Raw genomic sequence first — 26021 nt, forward strand, 5'->3', positions numbered from 1 at the left:
CCTTGCATTAATATCAAACAGACATAACAAAAGCTAACAGGACAGGAACATGCACTGTGACCAAGACACCAAATTGATCAAATATAATCTAAACAAGCCAAACTCTTTAAAACAGACATATTAATGAGTGCTGGAGTCATGCGACCTCCCGGACCGTTTTGAGGTTGATTTATTGTTACGTTTATTTGTTTAAAATACTTGGCACATTAGCTGTAGGTTTATCCCTGCATCCTTACCATCCCAGTAAAATGTAATAATTTGTTCGCTGACTTTCCAGGGTGTGTGCATGCTCATATCTCTCCTCTGGTAGAGAGAGATGTGCTTTATTTAGATGGTTATTAGTGCACTAATTCAAGGAGACAGCCCACACCTGGCCAACTGCACCACAGAGGTCAAATGTCTGTATCTCCCCTCCTTCTTTCACAAACACATACCTCCTCCTGTGGCGTCTCCATCTGCAGCTCCCCGATCCCATCTCACATATTCCATCCATCCTGCACACACACCAACACCCTCACAGTAGCACAATATGGGTGGATCTATTCATCTCCTCAGCAACAAAGTTGTGTGAAAAGCAGACAGAGACCCTCTTAGGTTTAGAACCTAAATCTTTCTGACTGAATTGTTAAGCTTAAGTTACAGCAGTTCAGTATCTAAACAAACAGGTGGTATGTTCTTACAGGATATTATAGACTGCATGGTGGGGCAGATGCATGTCTGGCCAAAGTGAAATCAATATAATCTCACTCTTGTCTTTATTTAGGGACTTACTGATAGCCTATTTACAGTGGGTTAAGATGGTGTTACTGCCATGTTTAACATGACACCACAATAATGTTCTTAGGATATTTCTATATGGACACAATGTGTCTAGCCTACACTATCAGCCAATAGTCCTGCAGAACCCTATGGTATATATATATAGAAAGATATATCTACATACATATATGTATATATAGATATAGATACAGTCCTTGGGCCACACATCCCCACCAGGCGGAGTGTACTTTATCCGGAGCCCCTTGGTTTCAAACCCAAGCTCCGCCTCTCCAGCAAGCGCACCCACCTTGTCCACCAGCAGCACAGTGCGCCAGGCAGCGAGAGCAGCAGAGGCGTGGGGCTGGCCGGGGAGCGAGCACGACAGAGAGGCAGCAGCGCGGAGTGGCAGCGGCGCTACTTTTCAAGGAGAAGACGGTCTTACACTGGAGAACCAGTGTAGGATCTAATAAGACTCTAGAGTTCCTGTTCACTTTGGCATTTTTGGAAAGGAAACTCCTTCACGGCCAATTTTGAGAGTACCGTGACCGGTGGTGGGGAGGAGGGAGTGAAAGATGCAGCCCGACTCGGTGCGCCGCGCAGTTCGCCTCCGACGCTGGTGATGCCCGCCGCGCGGGGATCACCGCCCAGCAGCAGCAGCAGCAGCAGCGCTAGAAGGAGGAGGAGGTCAGGACAACAGGGCGTCGGGGGGCCGGTGATGATGTTGGTGAGGTCGGGATCATGGCAAACGGAACCGGTACTATCATGTTAAAATGCGTCGTGGTCGGAGACGGTGCAGTGGGCAAAACGTGTCTTCTGATGAGCTATGCCAATGACGCCTTTCCAGAGGAGTATGTGCCCACAGTCTTTGATCATTATGCAGGTAGGAATACATTTCTTTATAATTCTGCCTGTCACGAGCGTCTGATAATAACATCCGGACATGCTGAAGTGCTGCTGGTGTGTGTTTTGTGAAAGAGTGAATGCAGTCTGAGAGAATTCTCTGTTTCCTCTGACACTCTTTCTCCAACTGCATGCATCTGTTGCTATAATCAAAACCACTTGTTTGCCTTCTTCATAGCAGAGAGGGGTTGGGGACTCTGCACCCCCCCCCCTCCACACACACACACACACCCCTCCCTTGCTGCTCCCCCCTCCCCACCCTCACCCTCTCTCCCTCCTCCTCTCAACTGCTCTTTGTCATTTTCTTGCAGTGAGTGTCAACGTCGGTGGAAAGCAGTACTTGTTGGGACTGTATGACACAGCTGGCCAGGTACAGTTTATTTTTTACCTCTGGTCAGGTGCCAAGCATGTCAAGGACACTCTCTCTCTCACTCTCTCTCTCTCTCTCTATCTCGGTCCCCCCCTGTGCTCCTGGGACCAATAATTATCCAACTGATGCCTCCAACACACCCACAGGCTTCATATTCAGGCCAGACACTAAGCTGCAACAGGTGATGGCTTTCGCACATGGGTTTACTGCCAGAGTGTGGTGTGCCATGGACAGCGATGGTAGTGAAGGGGTTTCAATAGTTCTATTATGTGGAGAACAGGGCTCCTATGTCCAGTAGTGATGTCACAGGTTTGTTAATAGGGCTGCCTAATGCTGGTGCTTTTTTCTTTACAATGTGCCATTCAGTGGGTAAGAGTTAAAACTGTACTGAAAATGCAAAATTCACTGGCCTACAAATACACACACACACAAAATAATGTTTCCACTCAGCAGAAGAGCCAGTGTAAACACACACATAAAGTGAACACACACATGACAGACACGTGCAGGCTCATTTAGGGCTCCAGTATAAGATATGGGAGAAGCCCTGTGTTATTTGTCAATAGAACTTACACACTAAAGTTTAAGAGCTCTGTATGATAGATTATTAGACTTTAGCTGAAATGTTGATTCAAGAAATCAGTTAGTTGAAGTGACACAAATTAATCTGCAACAGTGTGGAGAATCGATGAACTGTTGTTGAAAAATCTTGAAGATTAATTGACCATGAAAATAAATGTTGCTTGCAGCCATAGATTGGACACTAAATCATTAATACTTACATTTTAGAGGGCATATTAATCCTGCTATTTTAATGTTAAAAGCAGAAATATTAAAGGGACTCTGTGAAGTTTTTGATCAGTAAAAGCGATGTTTTGACAAGGGGGTCCCAGATTTGTTTACGTCGTGCATGTGTTCGCCGTCGAAGCTCATTTTGACAGTTGGCAGCAGTACGCGGTGCTCGCTGCAGTATGCAACACTGAATACAAACACAACTTTGGTTTGTTTACAAGAAACTCCACAGGGCTTCACTCCTTCAGACACACTGCAAGTGTTGTCCATCCATTTTCTACCCCAAGACCTTCAACCTCTGTCTTTCCGGCAACCTAAAACTGTACACATGTCAAATGTTGAACAGTTAACGCTTTCCTCAGGGCCGGATTTAACTGTGTGAGGTCAGAATGAGTCACAACCTGAAATGTGATCCGTTCATTGCAAAGACAAAAACTTAGCACAGAAAGGTCGACTGGGGGATAGTTATCCATTTCTCTGTTCTCCTCATTCATGAATGCTAAATGCAAAAGTCCAGGAATAGAAAGTCACAGCCTCCCTCCCTCCTTCCCACTCAAACAGCTACCTGTGCCTGTGTTATATCTTTTTTTCCTCAAGAAAACAGATGGTATAAGTGTTACTATTTGGTTGTAAAAAGAGGAACACAACCGTATTGTCCATTCTGGTGCGTTTGATAGGGTGCGTCAGTCAGAGGAGAATTTGTTTTCAGCTGATTCAGAGTGTCTCTGAAATGGAGAAGTTCTCCCAGATGTCTGCTGTGGGTGCTGCTGGCCACTGAGAGTAGAGTTACTGCTCTTCAAAACGCGAACTCCCCCCACCCCAGCACACACACACATGCCCCACCACCCTCCAACTCTGCTGACCTCTTTATGTGGAGCACAAGGCCAGCTGGTAATGTTTATAGCTTCAGCATCTGATCAAAGACATGGCGCCCCAAAGAGAGAGACAGAGAGAGAGAGTGCAAGGAAGACAGAAAGAGGAACAGAGAGAGACAGATGGGGGGGGGGGGCAAATAGACTGAGGAATGGGGGAGGAAGTGCTCAGAAAGTGGATAAATTCAGTCCTCTCAGTTTCATTTTCTTTTCCCTTTCTCTCTCTCACTCTCTAATTTAAAACTCCCCCTTCATCTTCTCCACCTCTGGCCTGTGCTACACATGTTCGATTAGCTTCAAGCTCCCAGTAATATTTATATTCCTTCCATGGCTGGGGCCCCCACAATGCTTTGCTGTTCCACAGGGGTATCAGCAGCATTGCAAATACAAGCTGTCGTGCCCTCGTTGGAAACGATTCTTTGCTGTCTCATTGGTGTGACATGTCAGGGCCTCATAATCACGGCTCGGCTTTGAGCTGAGTGCCACTGCGCTCTGTGTGCTGTTGATACTGCCTCCCTGCCTGCTATTGTCTGCACGCTGCCACGTCACTCCCCCAGCCACTGCCTATTCAAATATTCCATATGGAAGGTCTGTGAAGTCTGTTATGCTGAATGTGACGAGGGAACAGAGGGGAGAAGTCTTTACTTATTCATTCATTCTACTGCTGCTGCTTCTGCACTAGCATCACTGTACGAGGAGGAGCAGGAGGAAACAGGAAGTGGATGCTAAGTGCTGTGGTACCCAAGGAAATGCTTTAGGGAGAGGAACTCAGCAACTGTGACCCTGTAGGACCCGTGTCCTGCTGCTCTATTAACCCCCACTTTGTTGTTGGATGGTTCCTCATTTGCTCAGCCCTTCAATTGTGCTCACACTCAACTGCACATCCTGTAATTACTTTTACCACTTCACTTCACCCATTATGACCCCCTCTGTCCTTACTGATTGGTACAGTCTGATGACTCTTTTTTGACTCAGCAACCCACAGTGGCCCAGTGACCCTCAGACGTACCAGCAGGGGTGGGAGGGTGGCAGGTGGGGATGAAGGTGAGGGTGAGAAGAGAGACGGGAGAGACTGGAAATGTTTTTTCCCAGCTGGGAGCCTGGCACCACTCAGCAGGAATACTATAGACATGTCTCAGTATTGTACATACTTTCAGCTTGAGATTTTACTCTTTAGGGTAGCCTTACTACTTACTATTCTCCTGCAGAGAGAGAACCTCCACTCGTTTCAAGGTAACAACTATTTTTATTTGTCAATAACTTTTACTTATTTATCAATAAATTTCTTGACAATTAAATAAAATAGGGCATGTTGTCACACGTCTTTGTAGAGTCCAAGGTGGAATACCAAATTACAAACAGTAATTCAAAATGGGAATATACCCCAGGGCTCCAGACCCTCAGGGTGCGCAAAGGTTCAAGTTCACATTGTGGCATTTATTTTGAGGTTATTGCAAACCTGTTCTAATATGTACCAAATAAATAGAAAAAATTTGTGTTGTATGTAGTCTGATTGGAGATCTGTACCTGATGGGTGCATACAACAATAATAATGCACAGAAAGTGTGAGGGTTGTCAATATGGGCATGCAGCTCATTTGTGGTTTGGGTCAGGATAAGTGATTAGATGACAATTAAAAGGGCACTACAGTGATTTAATATTTCACTTCCATAAAGTTGGCAGGCTCAGAAGAGATGGACTGTATCTTAGAAAAGTAGTTACTAATACATATATTGACCAATTTTTAGAAATGTAAATGGTTCATTAGTGTGTTTGTCTACTATTTCTAGTTGCAGACACATTTGTGGCTCTAGTTAGCATTTCTGGTATCAGGACCATATATGTGATGCTCAGAGAGTCAAAATAAACTACAGTGTGTGTGTTCATGTAATGAGTGAATGCAAGTGGCTCTCTGATATGTTTTTAATAGGTTTGGGAAACCAATGAGCTCTATTGCACAGAAGAGTAAGATATATCAGGCTTTAGATACACAGACAATACTTTGGAGGATCAAAACAAATATAGAATAATATCAGCCTAATTCTTTAAAAGCTGAAGCTAAATGACTTCCAGAGTCAATACGACATCATGAGACTGTTTCTCTGATATTCCCCATATTTCTCAAAATTATTTGTGAGTTTTGACTGTGTAATATTATAAGAAAAAGGTGAGTTGGTGTTCAAAGGATGTGCATAAAAAGAGATTCTTCAAATGATTTGCACTTAATTTATGCTTTACTATGTTACTATGTGCCACTACTATTAACTGCCATTAAAGGCAACATTAAACTGTCAGATTTTTGAATGGAGTTTAGCTGGATGTTCTCATCATACAGGCATGAACAGACAAAGTACATGAGCACTCAAGCCATAATTAATAATCATTAATCACCATTAAAAGAGTGGGAAAACAGAAACGAGCATAAATTGCAGTTCCTGAGGTTAAATCCATTTCTGCAAAATGTGCAGATTTACAGATCAGAGACAGAACTTTGTGAATAGAAGCGTCTGTGTCTGGGCTTGCGCTCCCACCCGGCGGCCATGTTAGAGCAGGCATCTCTGACTCTGTTGACACAGCCAGTTTATAGAACCCTAAGGAGGCAATATGAGTAGAAAAGCAGAAAGATAGAAAAGAGAGAGCGATGGAAGGAGTGGGGCGATGGGGGAGGGAATGACTCACTGATATCATAGCACTCATATGTCACTGAGTCAACAGAGCACAGTCACACAGCAAACCTCCACACTGGCCAAATGAAGATGTTGAGTCTTGCCCTGATGGAAATGTATGGACATGTATGGAGAGAAGTTGGCATTAATAGATCACACTAAGCCACTCTTGTTTTCTTTTTTCTGTCATTCCTTTCCTCCCTTTCCACTGATCATAATATTTACTGTACACTCCACCTTGGTTATGTAACGATTCAGCGATGTACTCATGAACTGTGGAACTGAACTAATAAAAGTGTATGACAAACTTCTGGTGGAAACTTTTATCCAAAGCACCTTGACAGCAGCATAAACATTTCCGGATGAAACTTAGGATGAAACTATGGAGTTACGTGGGAGTGTACACTGTCTGTGTCTATATACACTGAGAGGCTAGTGGGCATACTGTCTTTGGTAATGTGTCAGGGTTGAACAGTGGAAAGAGTGTTAGAGGCAGAGAGGGTCTCAGAGAAGCTCGGGGCCTGTTTACTGTAAACTGCTGAGTGGCTTACAGTGTGTTCCTTTATGTCTGTGGCACACTGGGGGGATCGGAGGATTCACTTGTGCAGGCAAAGGTCACAAGCACACAGAGACACATAAACACACACAGTGTGCTTGATCCCTTGTGACAGATATACTTTATCTATGGGGGCAGAAGAAAGCACAAAATTATGTGAATGCAAAAGAAGTGTGTGCTGTTACATGTTTTTCCATAGATGAGCTGAATGATGTTAGTATCAGATAGGAATGGGAACTACATTATTGTGATTTTGCTTTACTGATGCAGCTATCGCTTCATGCTTCTGACGGCTCTGGCAGTATTGGACTTATAGGACTGTTTTTTTTTGTTTGTTTGTTTGTTTTTTTCAGATATTGAATTTGCTCAATTAGTCCTATACAAATGTTCCTATGTAGTTATTTCACATATAAAAACTTGTGATGAGCATTAAAGTTTCATTCTTGAAACAGCAGACTAACTAAAAACTCACATAGCTTTTTCGAGTACTTTGAGTTTTCTCCCTTCAAAATTATAGACTACTCATGTAAAGCAGAGCTTTAAGCAAAATGCTAATGTCAGCATGCTGACATGCTCACAAGAACAATGCTAACATGCTGATGTTTACCAAGTATCATACATTTAATATAATATATTGTATAGTATAATGCTTAACATGTTCATAGTCAATAGCATATTAGCATGCTAATGCTGCAGCTTATGGGAATGTTATAAAGACCAAAAGTGTCAACCACTCTGCTAGCATACTCAGCTAAAATGTTTCAGTTGAATTTTCAGGAAATATACGTGATCATATTTATTAACATTTTAATTTATACCATTGGTATAAAATTTGGCTGGCAGATAAAATCCTCAATAGGGTATATGTACATTTTTTTCTTATTGTCAACACATGTATCACAAAATAATACATTTATATTGTCTTAAACAATGCACTGGAAATTCAGTTGAGTAATTGTTAATGGATAGAATAGCTGGATCAGAATGTCTATTTTTACCTAAACCTGTGGATTAAATAGATCATGATACTTCATCACATTGACACAAAAATCAGGAATGAAAATTCTGTAAAGCAGTCTTACTCTTTCATTCGAACCCGTAGTACCCTTAATGGCCAGCACCCCAAAAATATTAAATAGATAGACAGACAGACAGATAGTGTGACCAAATCTGTGATGGTTGGTAAATTTATATTGTTTCACAATATGGTCATATTACCCCTTTCTAATTTTATCCATATCATATGCCCTATGTGTCAGATAATTTTAGACAGTAGGACTTTATGTTGGTCTTTCAAACTAAAAATACAACAAAAATAAGGCATGTCTCAGAGTGGTGGTGAATTATATTTAACATATGTCTCAGCTTGCATGAAGCACCAGGTGGTTTGCATTCATTACTGATTTATCACATCTAGAAAGTGTCAGGTAAGCTGTCAGTTACTTAAATTATTGTGATTGTCAAAACACTCAGTCACCTCCCATCATCTAAGAAGTGATGCCATGGAAGAACAGCCAAGGAGAGTGATTTGAATGTCCAGCAAGTCAGGTCTGTGAAAACCTGTGAAATACTGTGGTCATTTGGAAGTAAGACAACACACAAATCATACATTTTTGAATTATAGTGAAGCGTAGAAGTGTAGTGTCGTCTACAATATGAGCAGAGGCGTGAAGATTTGTAGCTGTTTCATCATCACCCCCAATTTAATATAAAGTCAGTATATCTTAAATTCATTACACAGACAACAAAAGATGACACACTTGCCTGGCTGATCTACTGCTGTTTGGAGTATCCTCTGACATTCAGCTCATTTGCATAACCATTTCCCTTAATGCATTTGTGTGAGAGGGACTTGGAGATATAGAAGTGTGATTGTGTTTGGCTGTGCTGTGTGTATTTGGCAGAGAGAGGGACTTTGCTGAAAGCATCAGAATGAAAGACTGTCATGCCAGTGCTCAGTTGTCCCAATGCAACTCTCTTTGGCACAGTGGGACAATGCATACATTTCAGAGATGTGGAGAATAAATTTCATAGACAGGAGAGTGAGATTGGTTCATTTGGTCCGTGTTGGTCTGGTTGAGTCATACCTAATTCCATTTCCAGATCCATTTGATTGCCCAGTGTTGTCCAAGTTCACACTTCTCAAGAGCTAGCTCAAAGTTCAGTTCAAACAGATTAAAATGGCCTAGTTCACATTCATTTCTCAGTGAAGACTGTACGGCTGCAAAGCAGTAACTGATCTGATAAACAGTGGCTTTTCAACCTTACTCAAAGACTGCAGATCTACGCTGTAGATCTACAACCAGTTTTTTATAAAAATTCTCAGAAATCTGTGAATTTGGGTGTAGGAACATTGCAGCTCTTGGCTCATGGTCTTACTGTTTGTTAATGATTTTTTGTTATCATTCACTTGATGTGTCATTTTTAAATTTGTTGCCGATGTCGCTGATATTCGTACTTATTTTTTACGACAGAAAGCACAGTGATGTAGTGGTGCCTGGAAAAGTGGGTTCACTCTGAATTTCTGGTTAATATCTTCACTCAGAGTTGTTGTTGAAATGGTAACATCTCATCATAATCATGAAACCTCATACAATATTTGAATGAACTGGCTTCAGAGCCATGCTGGCATGTTGGGTGCTGTAAAACAGAGTACATATTAACTATTGTTATGAAAGCTAATGTTCCATAGTTGCAAATGGTTATGTTTGATTCACAGTTCACCAAAAACATGAACATGCTCAGTAAACATGCTCTTTTGGAACATTCATGTACAACATTATGATCTCCTGTGTCTTGAAGTTAGCAGCAGAAAATCATCCCGATGTGGGTCATGAATACACATGTATGCAAGCCACACACTCTGTCAGAAGGGTTTATATTTGGTGAGGACAAGAGAGGTCTTGATCTGATGCACAAAGGACAGTTAACTTCTGTGAATTAGCTGTTTAAGCCTCACAGATATCTGAGCTGGCAATGTGTCTGGTGTTGCTCATCATTGCATTGAAGGACTTCAAATGTAAAATATTCCTGAATTGTCTCTGTTAGAAAGGGAGGGCAAAAACAGCAACTCTCATGTGAAGATGATCTTCATCTTCTTTGCATATCTTCCTCTTAATAACTAGATTTTTTTTGTATATCTGTATCATTCCTGCCTTGATAATCAACATGATGTGCATAAAAGAACCAAGGAACTAACTTAGCACAGTGTTAAGTTAGTAAAGCTTATCTATTACATACTTTAATAATTCATGAGTATAATTTCTCATATATTAAGAAACAGTAGTAAACAGAAGTAAATCATGTCTGCTCATTGGTTCCCTTAACACCCTCCCAATGCCCACACACACACACACACACACACACACACCTTCTGGCCTCTTATCCTCCCCTGATCCCAAATGTTAACCAATACTGTCCCATCTTCTTTTAGGAGGATTACGACCGCCTCAGGCCTTTGTCTTATCCAATGACTGATGTCTTCCTCATCTGCTTCTCGGTGGTTAACCCTGCCAGTTTCCAGAATGTGCGAGAAGAATGGGTGCCGGAGTTGCAGGAGTATGCACCCAGTGTCCCCTACCTGCTCATTGGGACCCAGGTTAGTGCTCTTAGGCTCTGGTCACACCACAGGCATTTATGTTTAGCTCCAACTATATATATAATATGCCTGGATATTCTGGAATATTATCACACTCTGTCAAGTCTGATATTTTTTTGTTTGCAACATGTCGATATAAAATGAACATTAGATTTCAAGCTCAAATTTTGCATCCAAATTGTAAGAGATAACAATTAGACTTCGGTTTGCTAAGTTTGCTATTAATGTTGAGAAACCATGTCGCACATTTTCAGCTGCAATGTGAATCTAACCTCAAGAACCCACAGTGGCCAACAAAGCACATAGTGTTTGTGGCTTTGGTTTGAATTAGAAACAGGGTGTTAGGATGTCATCTGTTAAATTCATGTACAAATATAAAGAAATGGAAATGAGCCAGAGCTGTTACATCTAAAAGCATCATGTGCCACCTCTGAAACAGGCCCATTTGACAGTAAACAGCGATGAACAGCTGTCCCACCGAGAGATGTGGTTTGGTATGGTTTTATTCTGTCATAAAAACTACAAACTTGTTCAAATATTCACAAAACTGAATGAAGAAAACTAGCACAAAAGAAACTAATTAAATCTAACGTGAGACCTGTTACATAAAAATCTGTCAGGTAACACCAGCAGGTGGTGGTTTGATTTTCAAGTCTGTAATAGTTCACAAACTGTACATTTGAGACTAGATTCTCTTCTTTTATTTGCTTTATATATGTATTGGTTTGGTTATTATAGCTGTGAGAAGAATAATGATGTTCCGCAGTTTCACTAGAAAACACTGCATGTAGACCATGATGGATTCTCAGCATCTGCTACGTTTGTGTGCTGTGTATGTCTACACAGTCAACTGTCCACAACTCCATTAGTCTGTAATAGCAATTAATAGTATATCAATAGTAGTAATGCCAGTAATCGTAATAATAATGTACTATGTTGGTAGCTAAGTAATACTTAAACAAGCATTAACAGATGTTTTTTTTTCCTCTTCATGTCTATGAGCAATGCTTTTTATGCAGTCATGGTTTTCATTGTTGATTTAAAACAATTTAGGTCAGCTGATGCAGCTTTAAATTAGAAATAGAGCTCTTAGTTTTGGAAAAGAAGGGTTAATTTATTTAATAAAAACATTTGGAACCTACGTGGCCCAGCATCTCAGGCTAATCTACCTTATATGGGGTTAGCATGTCCAGCAATTAACTTATGAAAAGATACTAAAGCTGGGTTAATGTCTTGTGATCTTCAGACTCATCATTAAACTCATGCAGATGTTAAGAGATGACTACAATCCTAAGTAGTAGCTTATTTCTTAAGCCTTAAAGCTCACTGTCAATACCATATGACTTCTTTAAAATGAGCACTGACTTGTGGCTGATTTTTGGTCTTTGTTCCCTGGCAACCAAATGCCAGTGCAGCCAGGGCCCAGCAGTGATGAGGAGGATGGAGTGGGTGTCTGATTTATCTTGTGTCAGCTGATGTTTACTACCCTTTTATCAGTTCTTGTCATAACTCACTTGCTGCTCTTTGGCTGGATGCTGATACGTACACAGCTTCATAACAGTGGTCCACGCTGCCACAAATCACACCAATCAAGAAAAGGGTTAATGAAGGTTGCTCTCAGTGAAATTGGGCAGGTGGATGCATTTCATAACTGGTTATTACTGAGATGGGGATGAGTTGTGTGTGCTCAGCATTGCAATGAATAAAAGAAGAGGAACCTTGTGGTTGGCTGTGAAATCGTTTTGCACAAGAGCAGGAAGTGTGAGCCAACGGGGCTTTGTTTCAAAATGAGAAAACAGTTATACAGTTTAGCTTTGGATAGAATGGAGACAAGTGCAGTAATACCTGATTTGATCTTCACAAATCAGAAAAGTCAGTAAAAAACTATCTCATACTAGTATTTCATATTATCGTTGTAATGTTGTAATTGTACTCAGCTGAGCTGAAGTGTTCCTTATCTCTTTCAGATTGACCTTCGTGATGACCCCAAGACCATTGCCAAACTGAATGACATGAAGGAGAAACCCATTGCCACTGAGCAAGGACAGAAACTAGCAAAGGAGGTTTGTATATTGGTCAAAACAAAGAGGTGAAGTGATATGTGGCTGGTGAAAGAGTGGAAGCTTACATTTTCACTTTCAGTGATGTGAGAGTTAGCTGTCAGGTCCAGTTAGATCCCTGTTTGTCGATTTGACCCAGGAATGTCTCTGTAAGAATTCTTTTTTTTTAGAATCAGATGTCTGTACATTCCTTGCCTTGAAATGAAGCGAGGAATACATTCTGGGTTAACTGGGATTCTGGGATTTCCAGAGGAGTTTGAGGCTGATGGACATAAATACCAAATGTGGTCTGTAAACTGCAAGAGCTGACAGCCATGCACTTTTGGTGACATACAATGTTAAATAGGACTGAAGATTTGTGGGAGTCATGACATTTTATTATACATGGCCACAGGGTACACATATGATAATCTCAAGATCTTTGAAAATAAATCAAATCGCAACTGTTTACTTCAATATGAGCAGTATTTTATCTTGGACATTATTACGGTACTTTTAATTCTGTTGTTGCAGTAACCTAAACTAAGTCAAGCTGCAGGCAGTAGCCCATAAAGGCGTATTCCTCAAAAAGTTAAAAGTTGTTTTTCTAAAGTTGTGCCTGTATTTCATATCCATGTAGTTCAAAATATAAACATTATTACATTACATTTTGTATGAAAATATACAATAAAATAAAGTAACATCATTATAGACAATATTAGTAATGATAGTACATTTTTGTTTTGGTTCTTTGTAGTACAAAAAGAGCAAAATGTGTTTCCTGTAACTTGAACATAAGGACAAACACATGACAGGCACAACAACCAAAATATGACATAACTTGGTTATATAAGGACGTGATATAGGCAAAAGATACAACATTGTTGAGTCTAGCCGTTCTTGTCAGAGGACACTGTATTGAAGACTGTTTGTAGGTCCCTGTTAAACAAAGGAAATGTTCGCATTGAGGGTATGCAGTCTATGCTGGTGGTCAATCTTTCCACGAGGGACAGCTCAGAAAGCTAATAAATACACAGACCAGGTTCTGAAGGTAGTTCTAGCAGCCATTTAGCCAAAGGTCACGTCATTCTGATATAGGTGTCCATCCTGTAAATGTTCATAATGGTTCTACAGAGATGTTATACACTTATTACAGGCAATTATTTGAGACATGAGATTACCGTATAAAATTGCCATCATGCTTGCATAATGACATGCATGTCTGAAAGCGGATATAGGCACGCATATGCTCATTTCCTATTGGTTGCAGATACACAAAAGGTAATTCAAGTACAACACATTAAGAACGGCTAGTTTTTCTGTGGTTGAGACGGCTCTGTAAAAGCAATGATCATCCTCATATTAGCTAAAGTTACCCCATAATATCAACCATAGCCAAAGCTAAGGATATGTTATTACACTTGTGGCCGTATACCATCATAGCATTAGGTTACAGACACACACTGAGTACTCCCAGCCAGCAGTGATGCTGCATTTCCTCAGTGGTGAAGCAGTGTATTGTATTCTTTGATTGTAAAGTAATATGGTGGGGTTATGTGTGGGGGGTTATATTTCTAGGCACCAATGACTTCCTATACCCTGACAGTTGCTCCCTCACAAGAAATAGTCCAGCACACATAACCCTGCATTAAAGAGAAAAGACATTTTTACACTTCAGTGTTTGTATGGCTTGAACGAATGAGGTACATTGTGTTAATAACTGAGCTTTAAAGATGTTGACAGGTGGATTTTGTTACCTTTAGACAGAGCCAGAATAGGTCTTCCCCCTCTTTTCCAGTCTTTATCCTAAGCTTAGCTAATTGACTGCAGGGTCCCACCTCATATTTACTGTAAAGAAATGACAAAAATATTGATTTTCTCATATAACAGACAGCAAGAAAGACAGTTTACCTACAGTCTGACTTGGACTATAAAGAGTGTTAGTTGACATATTGTATTGTCATTTTTTGATTGATGGTCAGTCCTTTCTCTTCTTCTCATCAGATTGGTGCATGTTGCTATGTGGAATGTTCAGCTTTGACCCAGAAGGGCCTGAAGACAGTGTTTGACGAGGCCATCATTGCAATTTTGGCTCCCAAGAAAAAGAAAGGAGCTCTCAAGAGAAGATTGGGACCCCGCTGCATCAACTGCTGTCTGATCACGTGATACGTAAAACCTGGGCATCATTCAGCAACAAACCCTAAACCAAAACTGGACTGTGGGCAAAAGACAAGACAAAAAAAAATGCACAAAAAAGGGACTGAGAAGGACAAAACAAGAGCTGCTTTGAACCCTTAGGGCTCTTGAAAGGCCATAATTCTCTCCTGCTGTCCAACACAAGTCGACGATGCAGTTTACTACCAAAGTAGCATAAAACCCAAGTCAGTCGCTTCTTCAAAAAGATGTTTTGCCTCAAAAGTACCTTCTTTTTTAACCGTTTATATTAATTTTTTCCCATACAAAACTGTTGTAAGCTGTCATAGAGAAAAAAACAAATTATTTCCATGGTTTTGAAAGCTAAATTATCGATTTCTGAATCTCTCAGCATAAAAGCAGATGCTCAAATCAGGAGAGAAAGCCTGCAGCTGATGAATGAGAGGCTGACTTCAGTGACACTGTGACAGTGACCAGGTTACATTTCTGGACATGTGGGCCCAGTTTTTTTTTTTATTATTTAAAGCCTGTGCTATGAAGACTCCTTTAAAGACTGCAAAGTGTGTCTACAACTGTTTGTCATTTGAGGAGATGACACAAATGAGTGAAATGCTGTTCAGTCAACACAGTTTGGACCTGGGACTGGATTCTTTTAAAGTTTTGGAGTCTTGCTTTGCCTTATAAAAACTCCATTATTTTATACAATGGCATGCCAAAACATAGTGTAAAAAGGACCGGGGCTGAGAGGTCTTCATCCTGAACTGAAGAGGTCTATTATCCATTTTTAAAATATATATTATCCAGAGTTTATGATTTTATATCTCTAAAATAGAGATGACGTAGTCTGCGCAGATATTATTTTGTCCACTGCTTACTTTTATGTTTCAGTTTTGTTATCCTGCAATAATGTGTTATCCTTTTATCACCTTCAAGAAGGTTTAGAAGAGAGAAGAAGGGATCTCATTTTAGAAATGAAACTCATTCATATCCAACGTCCAAAGAATCAAATGCAGACTTTCATCAAATCGGGTGGCTAAGGTGACCCAGTACTGTACATCTAATGCACAACATGAAGCACAGTCAGCGCCGCTTCATTTCCCCAGCACAGCAAAGCACATTCCCCTGCTTTTAAACACTGTCCCTCTCCCAGAAAAAGGCTGATTGAAGCACAGAACATGCACACTGTTCCATCAGGCACAAGTATGAGCATAGCACACCATTTTACCACGCACAATCATAATCCATCAAGTCTTGAAAATATTTACGAATATCAGCTTTTCGTGAAATACGAGGAAGACGCTGACTTAAAGGCTACAAGAAGGAGTTTGTAACTGTTTGCACCAGCTGTTCGGAAGTCAAACTTGGATTAGTGTTTCCAAGTGGAGAGTTACACAATGCTAATTTAAAGTGGCTCGCCACAGAAACTAGTTCTTGTGTTGAGATTAGTTGTATAATTTGTAATATTTACATCGTGTAACAACCAGATGTAGCTCTTGCATAGTGAACCACTTAACTGACCGACCAACTGACAAACATAACATTAGTTTCAAGTGAAAAGTAAAAGAGGTATTTGACCTGACATTTCATAATGTTAATCATTATGTAATCTTAAACTGTGAGGAATTAGAAAAAAACAACACATTATATCCAAAATTACAGAATGTTAAGCTATCACTTGGTTCCATAAAACTTATTTTGGCAGTTGTGTTTGATTTTACACAGATGTTTGTTCCCCTCAAAAATGCCCCAAACACTGACATTATTTTAACCACATGTACAATTTCCATCTGGATTTATTATATTATCAATGACATTAATGCATTCTATCATGTTGAGTCTGTGAATAAATTAAATACTTAAGTCTAATTAAAGTTAATACAAACTTTCAGACATAAACCTTCTGTCTTTAGGAAGCTTAAATAAAATAAGCTTATAATAATAAACAATAATAAAAAAAATGTTTATTATTCAAGCATTATACATGAAACTAATGCATTTCAAATTAATTATCCTGTGTCCTCTAATAAATCACACTCAAGTTCTTTCATTTGCTGAACGTGATAAAAAAAAGAAAACTCGAAAATGTGACCCTTGACATTGAGCTTAGGTAATATTAGATTCAAAGTTTATATGAAATCATTATTTTTTGTGCAAATTATAGTTAAATTACACTAGTCTTCACTAGTTATGACATTCCTTAGGTTTTGACAGTGCAACCTGATTGAGTGAATCATCATCAACCACTCATCTGAAACTAGCTAGCAGAATTTATGAACAACTGGTGCAACTGGTGCCAGAAGTCCATTCTTTAACAGAGTTTAAAATCTTATAATTAAAAATTACTATATTCAGAGTTAAGTCTCACATGACATCTGTGAAGTTATATAAGTTATATATAAGTTATATAATGTGTGGAACCAACATCAGTTTGCCCACCAACGATGGAAAGAAAAAAATAGAAACAGGTTAACCAATAGGAATTCATTGATTCGTGTAATAAAGCCACATTGAACAACATCTGAATTTAAACTGAGATAATATGTGAAGTTTACCAGGATTTAGAGAATAGTTCAAATATTTATGAGCCCTGAAAACAACTGTATGCAACAAACTTTCCAAGCCAACACATCTTTAACACTGTGGGTAATAACTTGAGGTTGTGAATGAGCTTTTCTTGCAGGCCAAACATCAAATATATAATTTGTTCTTGTATTTATGCATTTGTTATTGGCTTTTTCTCACTTTGCTTTTCCAAAAAAGATGTTACTCAAAGGTGCCAACTTTTGCTAAATGGTTTCAGTTAATTTTCTGTTCATTCAGTTATGATGATTAATTAAAGCTTTAATGTAAATGGTGCTCCTCTCTGTCCCAGCCTGCGTTGTATAAACGTTCTTTTTGAGCAGCGGAGTGGATTGCAGTGTGAACAGCACTCTCTCTCGGACAGTCTCGCTCGCTTACGTTGTGTGAAGGTCCACCCTCAGGATCTAGGACCTAAGTGCCGCAGCCACCAATGCATTTTTCCATTGATGCTCCTCTCTTCTCAATAAATGTGTTTACTGTGTTAATACGCTGGCTTGGAGGGTTTAACTTGGAGAGCGTCAGATGTGCTGTGCAACGCATTTGTGAAATTAACTTTCCCAGAACCAAGGGCGTTCATGTTCATTCTGGGTCAGACATCAGTGGGTTGACTTGATAAGCAGGTCAACAGAATGAAACTGTGAGGAGTGTGTAAATGAATACACACAAGCCCTGTATGTTCATTTATGTGTGCTTTGATGAGCTTGGTTTCTGAGCACGAGTGAGGTGTCTTCATCTCTGCAACATGAGCACCACTTGCTGACTGCTTTCTTGTTTGGAATATTTTTACTCAGATATTTGAGAGCACATTTACACACACAGTGCTCTGTTACTCTGCTTCATGTGTCTGTAGTCTCCTTTCTGAGAGGTGCTTCAACCACTGGATACTCACTTACTCCTGGAGTCAACAGAAACTAAGTCAGGAGTAAGTAAGTTGGATTAGGGATGGGCAATACAATTTAAGTACTGCCAGCTTTATTTTTGCTTTATTTTTTGTTTTGTTTTGTTTTGTTTTGTTTTGTTTTTTTTGCTATTCTTGTGGATGTATTGTCTTAGGCATATTATATACTATTAGGCATATTTTAACATATGCCTAATAAGATTGATTTTAATGATAGAGCAGCTTGATTTTGTTAAAGATGCTCCACAATTAATGACTACTTATAGTCATATTTAGTGTCATGTATGACACAAGTTCCTATTTTAGTCAGAAGCTATACATTTTGGCTACGTGTGAATAAATATCTCAAATGGCATCATATAAAGTACAGTATAGAATAAAATTGTTCGTATAAGATAACATTATGAAATAAACATATTTAGATTAATAATTAATTATTATTAATTATTATTTTATATTATATTATTACTATTAATAATTACCTTTAATTTTAAGAAAATGCTTGTTAATGTTAAGAAAAAACTCTACACATTTACACTGTGAAATGTACATGAGGAATGTTTTAGACATTACAGTATATTAACAGATTTTATGTTCCAGTTATTTCTTTTCACTAATTCCTTGTATGTAATATTTTATCTGTTTAACAGAGCTAAAAAGCAACAAAAAGGTATGAGCTGAAGTCTGCAACCATCCCCAAATGGAGACATATGAAAAAGCATTCCACTGAAAAACACAGAAGAGGACCCAAGGGTTTTGGATCCATTTTTCAAAAAAGTGGACATTTCCCTCCATAGAAGTATTTGCTGAGATCTAAACTTCTCATTTCCCCAGTGTCAGAGAAAGAAACTCCTCTTGGGTCTTTGGATCTTTTTGGAACCTTCCCAGCATGACACTTGACACAGCTCAGGTGTAATGTAGGCAACACTGAGACACAGTTCCAGGGGATTTTTTGTAAATACATCTTGAGTCTATTTGAGATAAGATGACGAGTCAACACACACACTGCCTCAATCAACACTGCCACTCCAGCAGGTTCAAACGCCTCCTGGATGGCTTTTGCTGTCTGTTTGGTTAGACGCTCCTGAACCGTGGAGAAAAAAGACACACTGAATGTAAGACAGGAAAAAGACTGAAACCTCCTGCTGAAGATCTCAACAGTTCTGGAATAGTATGAAAAATAAAATAGTTTTTGTTTGTTTCTTTGTTTTGTTTTTGGTGAGTGGCAGTCGGTAAACACAATAGTAAAACTACTGTGCAGTCATGTCTTTCCTTAAATATTTAGACACAGAGGTAGGAATATTACAGGAATTCTACAGACAGCAGTGTTTCTCTATGATGCTCTTGCTCCTTTGTGACTACGCATTGCTACTTATCACTTTGACCGTGAAGGTGACACTACTATACAGAGTTGGCCACAATGCCACACTTTGAGAGTGTATTATTGATCCAAGGTGAAACTGACAAAAGGGCGGGAAAGAGAGGAAATCAGTCTGCTACTTCAGCACCATGGACAGCATCATGGATAATCAATACACAGCTCAGTGCTGCTCATATTATAATGTTATAGTCGTGGCCATAGATTCTAACTTGCACAGACCTCAGTCAGATAAAGGACCAATGAGTCAGGCAGACTGAACTAACCTATTCAACTACTGTCAACACTAACCTGGCAAGCTTGCTCGGATGAACTACTTTCTTGTTTGGAAAATATCCAATGTGAGCCTGACACAAATAAACATAAGACTCTAGAGTCTAGAAAGAAATCAAATGAATAATGAATCTTTCAGAACTCAGAATAGCTCTGTATTTAAATTATGTTGCCAAAGAAGGGAAACAGGAAACAACTACCACCTCATCATGGTTCTCATTAAAGACTGCATCACTCAAGACAACCTGTGAAATGTTATGTCTTAATGGAGACAGTAATGATAAAAACCATGTGTGTCCCCTAGTAAACAAGGACAACAGGTCTTCAGTTCATGCTGGTTCTAATATAATATAATAATTGCAAAGATTTACAGCATTAAGACAAAATGTTAGCCACTTTGAAATAGTTATCCTCCATGCACACTCACCTTGTGTCCTGTGTCCTGGTAGCCCTTTATGAAGAACTGCGTGGCTTTGGCTGTGTGGTAAGGTGTGCGCAAAAGACCATCATGCACTGTGTTTTCTCGGACTCGCTCAGTATGGTACTATAAGCTTTCACTATGCAAAACAACTTGGCTGAATCGACAGCTTCCTTTGAAGCTCCTTCCTTTTCTTCTCTTTGCACGGCTCACCATGTCTAGACTCCACCTGCTCAACTTACTGAACATGGGCCCATTTGCGTTCATCTTTGTGGTGTAATGAAACCCCACCCTGGCTGTTGTTACTTTCAATAAATGATGCTGCATGATATACTCAGATGGTCCCTCATCAAGAGTGAGCTCATCAAGAGAATCCCTTTTGTTTAAAGGGCAATGAACACCCCTCCCCCCACCTTAAGTTTTCAGCAGTAAATGAGCTGAGCCCTCTGCAGCCTGTCTAATTGAATCACAATTCAAATTGCAGCAAATGTTGCATGCATGGTGCAACAGAATCTGTTTTTGCACACAAGCTGCAGCCTCTAAAATGTAAATCCTGTCTGTATGAAAAATATTTATAACTTACAGTATAATCTTTAACTGCTGTCCATTTTTGGTATGTACTGTAAGGAAGAAGCTGTTTCGTAGTGACTTTATTAAATGTAATCCTGTAAGATGAGGAAGAACTGTAACAAAAAAAAAAACGTATTTCTTATGAACACTGCAGGGGGTGTGTGCGATGTATGAACACAGTTCATCATAACTATATTAGTTAATAAATAACACATGATAGCATATAAACTTTCTGAGTTGAATCCAGCTGTAAGCACAATGACCTTATCTAAATCTTAGACAAGGATTTTATGAAGAGGTTTAGGACTTGTCACAAAGACTCTGCCTATTTTATTAGGCACACTTAAACTAACGCTGTCTAATCCAACATTTCTTCAATAGCTCCTACATTCATGATGGTTGTAAAGTTCAGCTTTTTCTGAAACTGTTTAAGAGAGGAGTTGATTTAATTTTGTAGAATAGGTTGTAGTTTATGCTTTTGATGAATTGTACTGCATTATACTGAGAGGAGTTCGGAATATCTAGCTTGTCCTCATTGATAGAAGCAGGAAAACAGTACTAGAAACATGTCACCGTGTAACGTTATATAATCAACTTTTGTTTTGCAAGCAAATGAAAGTCATTAGTCTCAACTAAGTGTTTACACCAGCACTTCTTTACAGCACTGTCTGTCAGTGGCAACATGTGACTCAAAAGGAATCATGCTACCATCTTATATGACAATGACATAAACACTGGAAAGACACATACTGATTTTAATATGTTGCACTTAACATTTATTTCACATTTGTCTCCATAAGAAGTGTCACATCTTCAAACAGAGCAGACTGCATCATGGTGATCAAGATGATGTGCACAAAGCTGAAGCCTTGGCTGTATGTCATCAGTATTAGTTTACTGGTATAGTGACTAGTCAATTTCAGTTTCAAGACAAGACAATAACGTGGCTTTGTGAATATCACAGTGCTGGCTCACACATCCTTTATGCTGTTCGTGTTTAGCATGTCTATTTTTTCAACCCCAGCTTCCTCTTTCCCTAGTTTCTTATTACCCTATATGGTGATAGCATCTCTTGCCTTGTTCATTTCAGTGTTAAGTGTCTGCTTGGTTCTGTATCTTTGGTTGATATAATGTATTCTGAGTCCTTTGCTGTTTCTGAGATATGCTGAGAGCAGAGCTGATTCTGTAAAATGAAAGCACATAGCTATTTGTTGTGATACATGGCCCTATATCACTGGATATTGTCCCTGACAGAAATAAAACACACACAAACAAACAGGGAGCAGCAGATTCAGTTGATGGTTCTCTGCAGACACAATACTACAAGCAAGAACATTTTTAATTATGGATACTTAAAAAATGGAAAAATACTGAATTCATTTGGTCAATGAGAAATAGGCATAATTATATGCTGTTTCCTCTTCTTATAACACCTACTAGTTTTATAAACATTCCATCCATAATCATCTCACTTCTTCAGACTGTGGGTAAGTTGTAACTAAGGTTCATTCTATTTACTGAAGTAAACGTTTTTCATTGCATAGAAATGAATGTAATGAAAGGTATTAGTCATTAATCCTCAGGAAACAGTTACAGCTTGTGCAAACCTTTCAATTTTGAGTAGAAAATGCATCAAAATAAAAATGAATGTTCTTTTTTTTCATTTTTGGTAAGTGACCATGGTATAAGCTGAATATGCCCCTCAAGTCCACAATCAGGAATTAAAGAATGATATGAAGGACAAACTTTTGGACATGCGGCATTGTCCCTTACACAGTTATGATATGATTGTTGTACTTAAGATGGTAAAAAATAGATGGTAAAAAAAAGAAACTAATTTAAAAGGACAAATGGATCAACGGGTGTTAAGTGGTTCTAGGACTAGACTGCAGGAAGTTAGCACATGATATGTAGACCTAATGGACTGGAACAGACTGATTGTTCCTGATGACATCTGATGGCAGGATGAGACAGGACTTCTTCTCTGTACTGTGGAAGACATCTTGTTTCTATGCCAAAAATGCCATGTCACAGTGGCTTCAAGGACTACAGTCTTGTGGCATTTACCTCCCACATCATGAAGACTGTGGAAACACTTGTTCTGGAGAAGCTAAGGCCTATGGTTAGGCCACTCTTGGACCCCCTCCAGTTCGCCTACCAGCCTCGAATGAGAGTTGAGGACGCCATCATCTGCTTTCTGAATCCTGTCTGTGCCCACCTGGACGAACTGACGAGCACTGTGAGAGTCACGTTTTTTCTTTACTTTTCCAGTGCCTTTAACACCATCAGTCCAGCTCTGTTATGCAGGAGGATGCCCCCCTCATGTCCTGTATTGTTAAGTACTTGACTGGCAGACTACAGTATGTGCGCCTGCTTCACGGTATGTCAGACAGAGTGGTCAGCAACACTGGGGCCCCACAGGGGACTGTCCTCTCTCCCTTCCTCTTCACCCTCTACACCACAGACTTCAACTACTGCACAGAGTCCTGTCATCTTCAGAAGTCCGCTGATGATTCAGCTATAGTTTCGATGAATCAACAAGGGTGATTAGACTCAGCCAAACCATCGGCAGCTAAATGTTACAAACACCAAGGAACTGGTAGTGGACTTGAGGAAGACCAAGGCTCCAGTGACACCCATTTTCATCCAGGTGACTGCTGTGTACATTGTAGAGGAATACGGATACCTGTGAGTGTACACAGACAGTAAACCGGACTGGACCATGTCTACAAAAAGGGCCAGAGCTGCCATTTCCTGGGAGGCCGAGGTTGTTTAACATCTGACAGACGATACTGAGGATGTATGAGTCTGTGGTTGCAAGTGCTATCCTGTTGCGTGCTGGGGCAGCAGGTTGAGGTTAGTGGATGCCATAAGACTCAGTAAACTGATTTGGAAAGCCAGTCATGTCGTGGGGTTAGGGCTTGACTCTCTGACAGTGGTGTCAGAAAAGAGGATGATGTCTACACACTATCTCGGACAAAGTCTCCCACCACACAATGTCCTGTTTAGGCACAGAAGTTCCTTCAGCAACAGACTGATTCCACCTCGATGCACACGGAGCGCCACAGGAGGTCATTCCTGCGTGTGGCCATCAGACTTTACAGAGTGTCAGACTCTGACTGACTTTGAGTCAACAGACTGAGTGACTGGTTCTGCAGTTTCACTGCTGCACTGTTTTGCACACATACTTTTTATATTTATTTTGTGTTTGTTTTTATAATATAGATATATTTTTACTTCTATTTTTATGATAATTCTTTGGTCTGTAGATTTCTAATCTTGGTTGGAGCAACTGTAATAAACTCAGTTTCCCCCAGGGATCAATAAAGTATTCTGAATGTGATTCTCATGACTTTGGCTTTTGACTGTTAATTTGAGCAGATCAAAAAGACCCAAACACTGGTGCTCGATTTAGTACACGGGGAGCAAAACAGGTCAAAACTAAAACTGTTGAACTTCCTTTAAATGCTTAAGGGCTTCATGACGCATACAACTCGGTGTGTGTATGTTTACCTAATGCTACTGGCTTTACTTTTAATTCCACTGAGAGTTACTTTGTTTTTCAAGCAATCTAATCCATGAAGTTCCCACTCTGCTATGTGAACAGAAAATGATCTACAGAAAACATATTTTACAGCTTTTAAATGTTTGGTTTTGCTTCATATGAACATCATAGAATTTCATAGCTTTATGCGAAGAGGCACCATTAAGGACTGTTAAGCTGACTGTCACAATTCTGCCATGATTAATGATGCAGTAAACTCAGTAAATTCTCCCTGCACGTATTGCTTATTTAAAGAGGTTGTTTTTAGTGATTAAAAAAATATACAGATAAATTGGAACAGTCAAGAAATTCTATAAGCATTACAAATCATTGTTATATTGCTTGCATGGTGTTAACTGTGACACTGTAGCCTCCTGACAGCTGTGGAGGGGGTTGTGGGGGTATAGGAAACTGAGAAGACAAAGGAATCTCAAATTTCTTTTGGAGTCTTACCTACTTTTGTAAAATGTTGTTGATGACAATCACCCAGGGTTTAAAGGCAGTGCAACAGGACTACTTACCCAAGTATTTTAGGAGAATATTTACTTTGCATCACACCATTTAGATATACAGGTTGATATTATGATATGTGTGTTTTTAGCAACAAATGAAACAAATCCAAGAATGGAAAAGAATGTCCTGTTTTGATTTCAGCCTAAATTTGATGACTGAGCTATTCATAAAATAAACAAAACCAGAGTCTTAAGCATCAGTTGTATTAGAGTTTTGCTTTTGAGACAGTCACCAGGAATATCGATGCACTTTTGTTTCTATGTTGCTGCCACAAGATGGCAACCTTGCCTTTGTCAGTATAAGGTATGAACAACGTCTAGATGTTGAGCGTCAAAATTCACGGGATATGTTCAAAACAGAACAAATTCAGATCAAACATTTTTTCATGAGTACAATTTTGATTTTGAACAGAATCTTGAACACTGTCTTTGTATACCCTGAATATGGGCATAAAACGTTTTTTTAAACTTTTATTATTTTTTTAAGACAACTTGCATCTATTATCCAAAAAGATCAAAAAATGAATTACAATTACAATTCAAAAACTTCATCTATTAGAAAGATTGGATGTACACATGATCTCACATAACCAATTTAAAAAAAGGGCAAAATGAATATGTACTGCAGTTGTACTTTAATCTGAAATCAGTTCTGATCAAAAAGCAAAAGATAATATGATACCAGGAAATAAAATAGGAATTACAAGATCTGACATCAAATGTCTGCATTCATCCATCCGTCTAATCAGAATCACGACTGATCTGCATCCAAATCTATTTCTGTGCTGAGTGGCTGCCCATGCCCAACCATTATCTGTCAGCACATATGATTTGTTTTAGTTTATTTGGATGTCAGACTTGAAGCTTCCTGCAATGAATTCAAGATTACTACCCACTGTAACCATATTCTTCTAAGTGACTGACCTCATCTAAATCTTCAAAATTATCCTGCTAGAACAAACTCATGTATGGGAGCTGTTGCACTTTATTATCTTCAGTTAAAGATACATTTCTCATTTATGGCCATACCGATGGCCTGACAGAGTATTGTCACCAGACCTCTCTTGTTGAGATCCAAGTGAATCACATTTATTCATGCTGGATATATTTGTAAATAATCATATCCTCCCTGTGGAAAATAT

The 26021-nt window shown here is 39.3% G+C and overlaps 1 protein-coding gene across 1 annotated transcript; it reads left to right on the forward strand.

Annotated features, from left to right (window-relative positions):
• The first annotated feature begins 1087 nt into the window (after positions 1-1087).
• LOC124066032 (rho-related GTP-binding protein RhoQ) lies at positions 1088-17771 on the forward strand. Its single transcript, XM_046402087.1, has 5 exons — positions 1088-1639; positions 1971-2029; positions 10349-10513; positions 12481-12576; positions 14557-17771. The coding sequence occupies exons 1-5, from the start codon at positions 1498-1500 to the stop codon at positions 14716-14718; spliced, it is 624 nt and encodes a 207-aa protein (XP_046258043.1). The 5' UTR covers positions 1088-1497; the 3' UTR covers positions 14719-17771.
• Positions 17772-26021: the final 8250 nt, after the last annotated feature.

The sequence above is a fragment of the Scatophagus argus genome, chromosome 10, assembly GCF_020382885.2.
Source record: "Scatophagus argus isolate fScaArg1 chromosome 10, fScaArg1.pri, whole genome shotgun sequence".
NCBI lineage: Eukaryota > Metazoa > Chordata > Actinopteri > Scatophagidae > Scatophagus > Scatophagus argus.

Coding starts and splice junctions, on each gene's coding strand:
- LOC124066032 (XM_046402087.1), top strand. CDS start 1,498: ATGGCAAACGGAACCGGTACTATCATGTTAAAATGCGTCGTGGTCGGA. Junction 1,640..1,970: donor AGTCTTTGATCATTATGCAG/GTAGGAATACAT, acceptor ATTTTCTTGCAG/TGAGTGTCAACGTCGGTGGA. Junction 12,577..14,556: donor GACAGAAACTAGCAAAGGAG/GTTTGTATATTG, acceptor TCTTCTCATCAG/ATTGGTGCATGTTGCTATGT.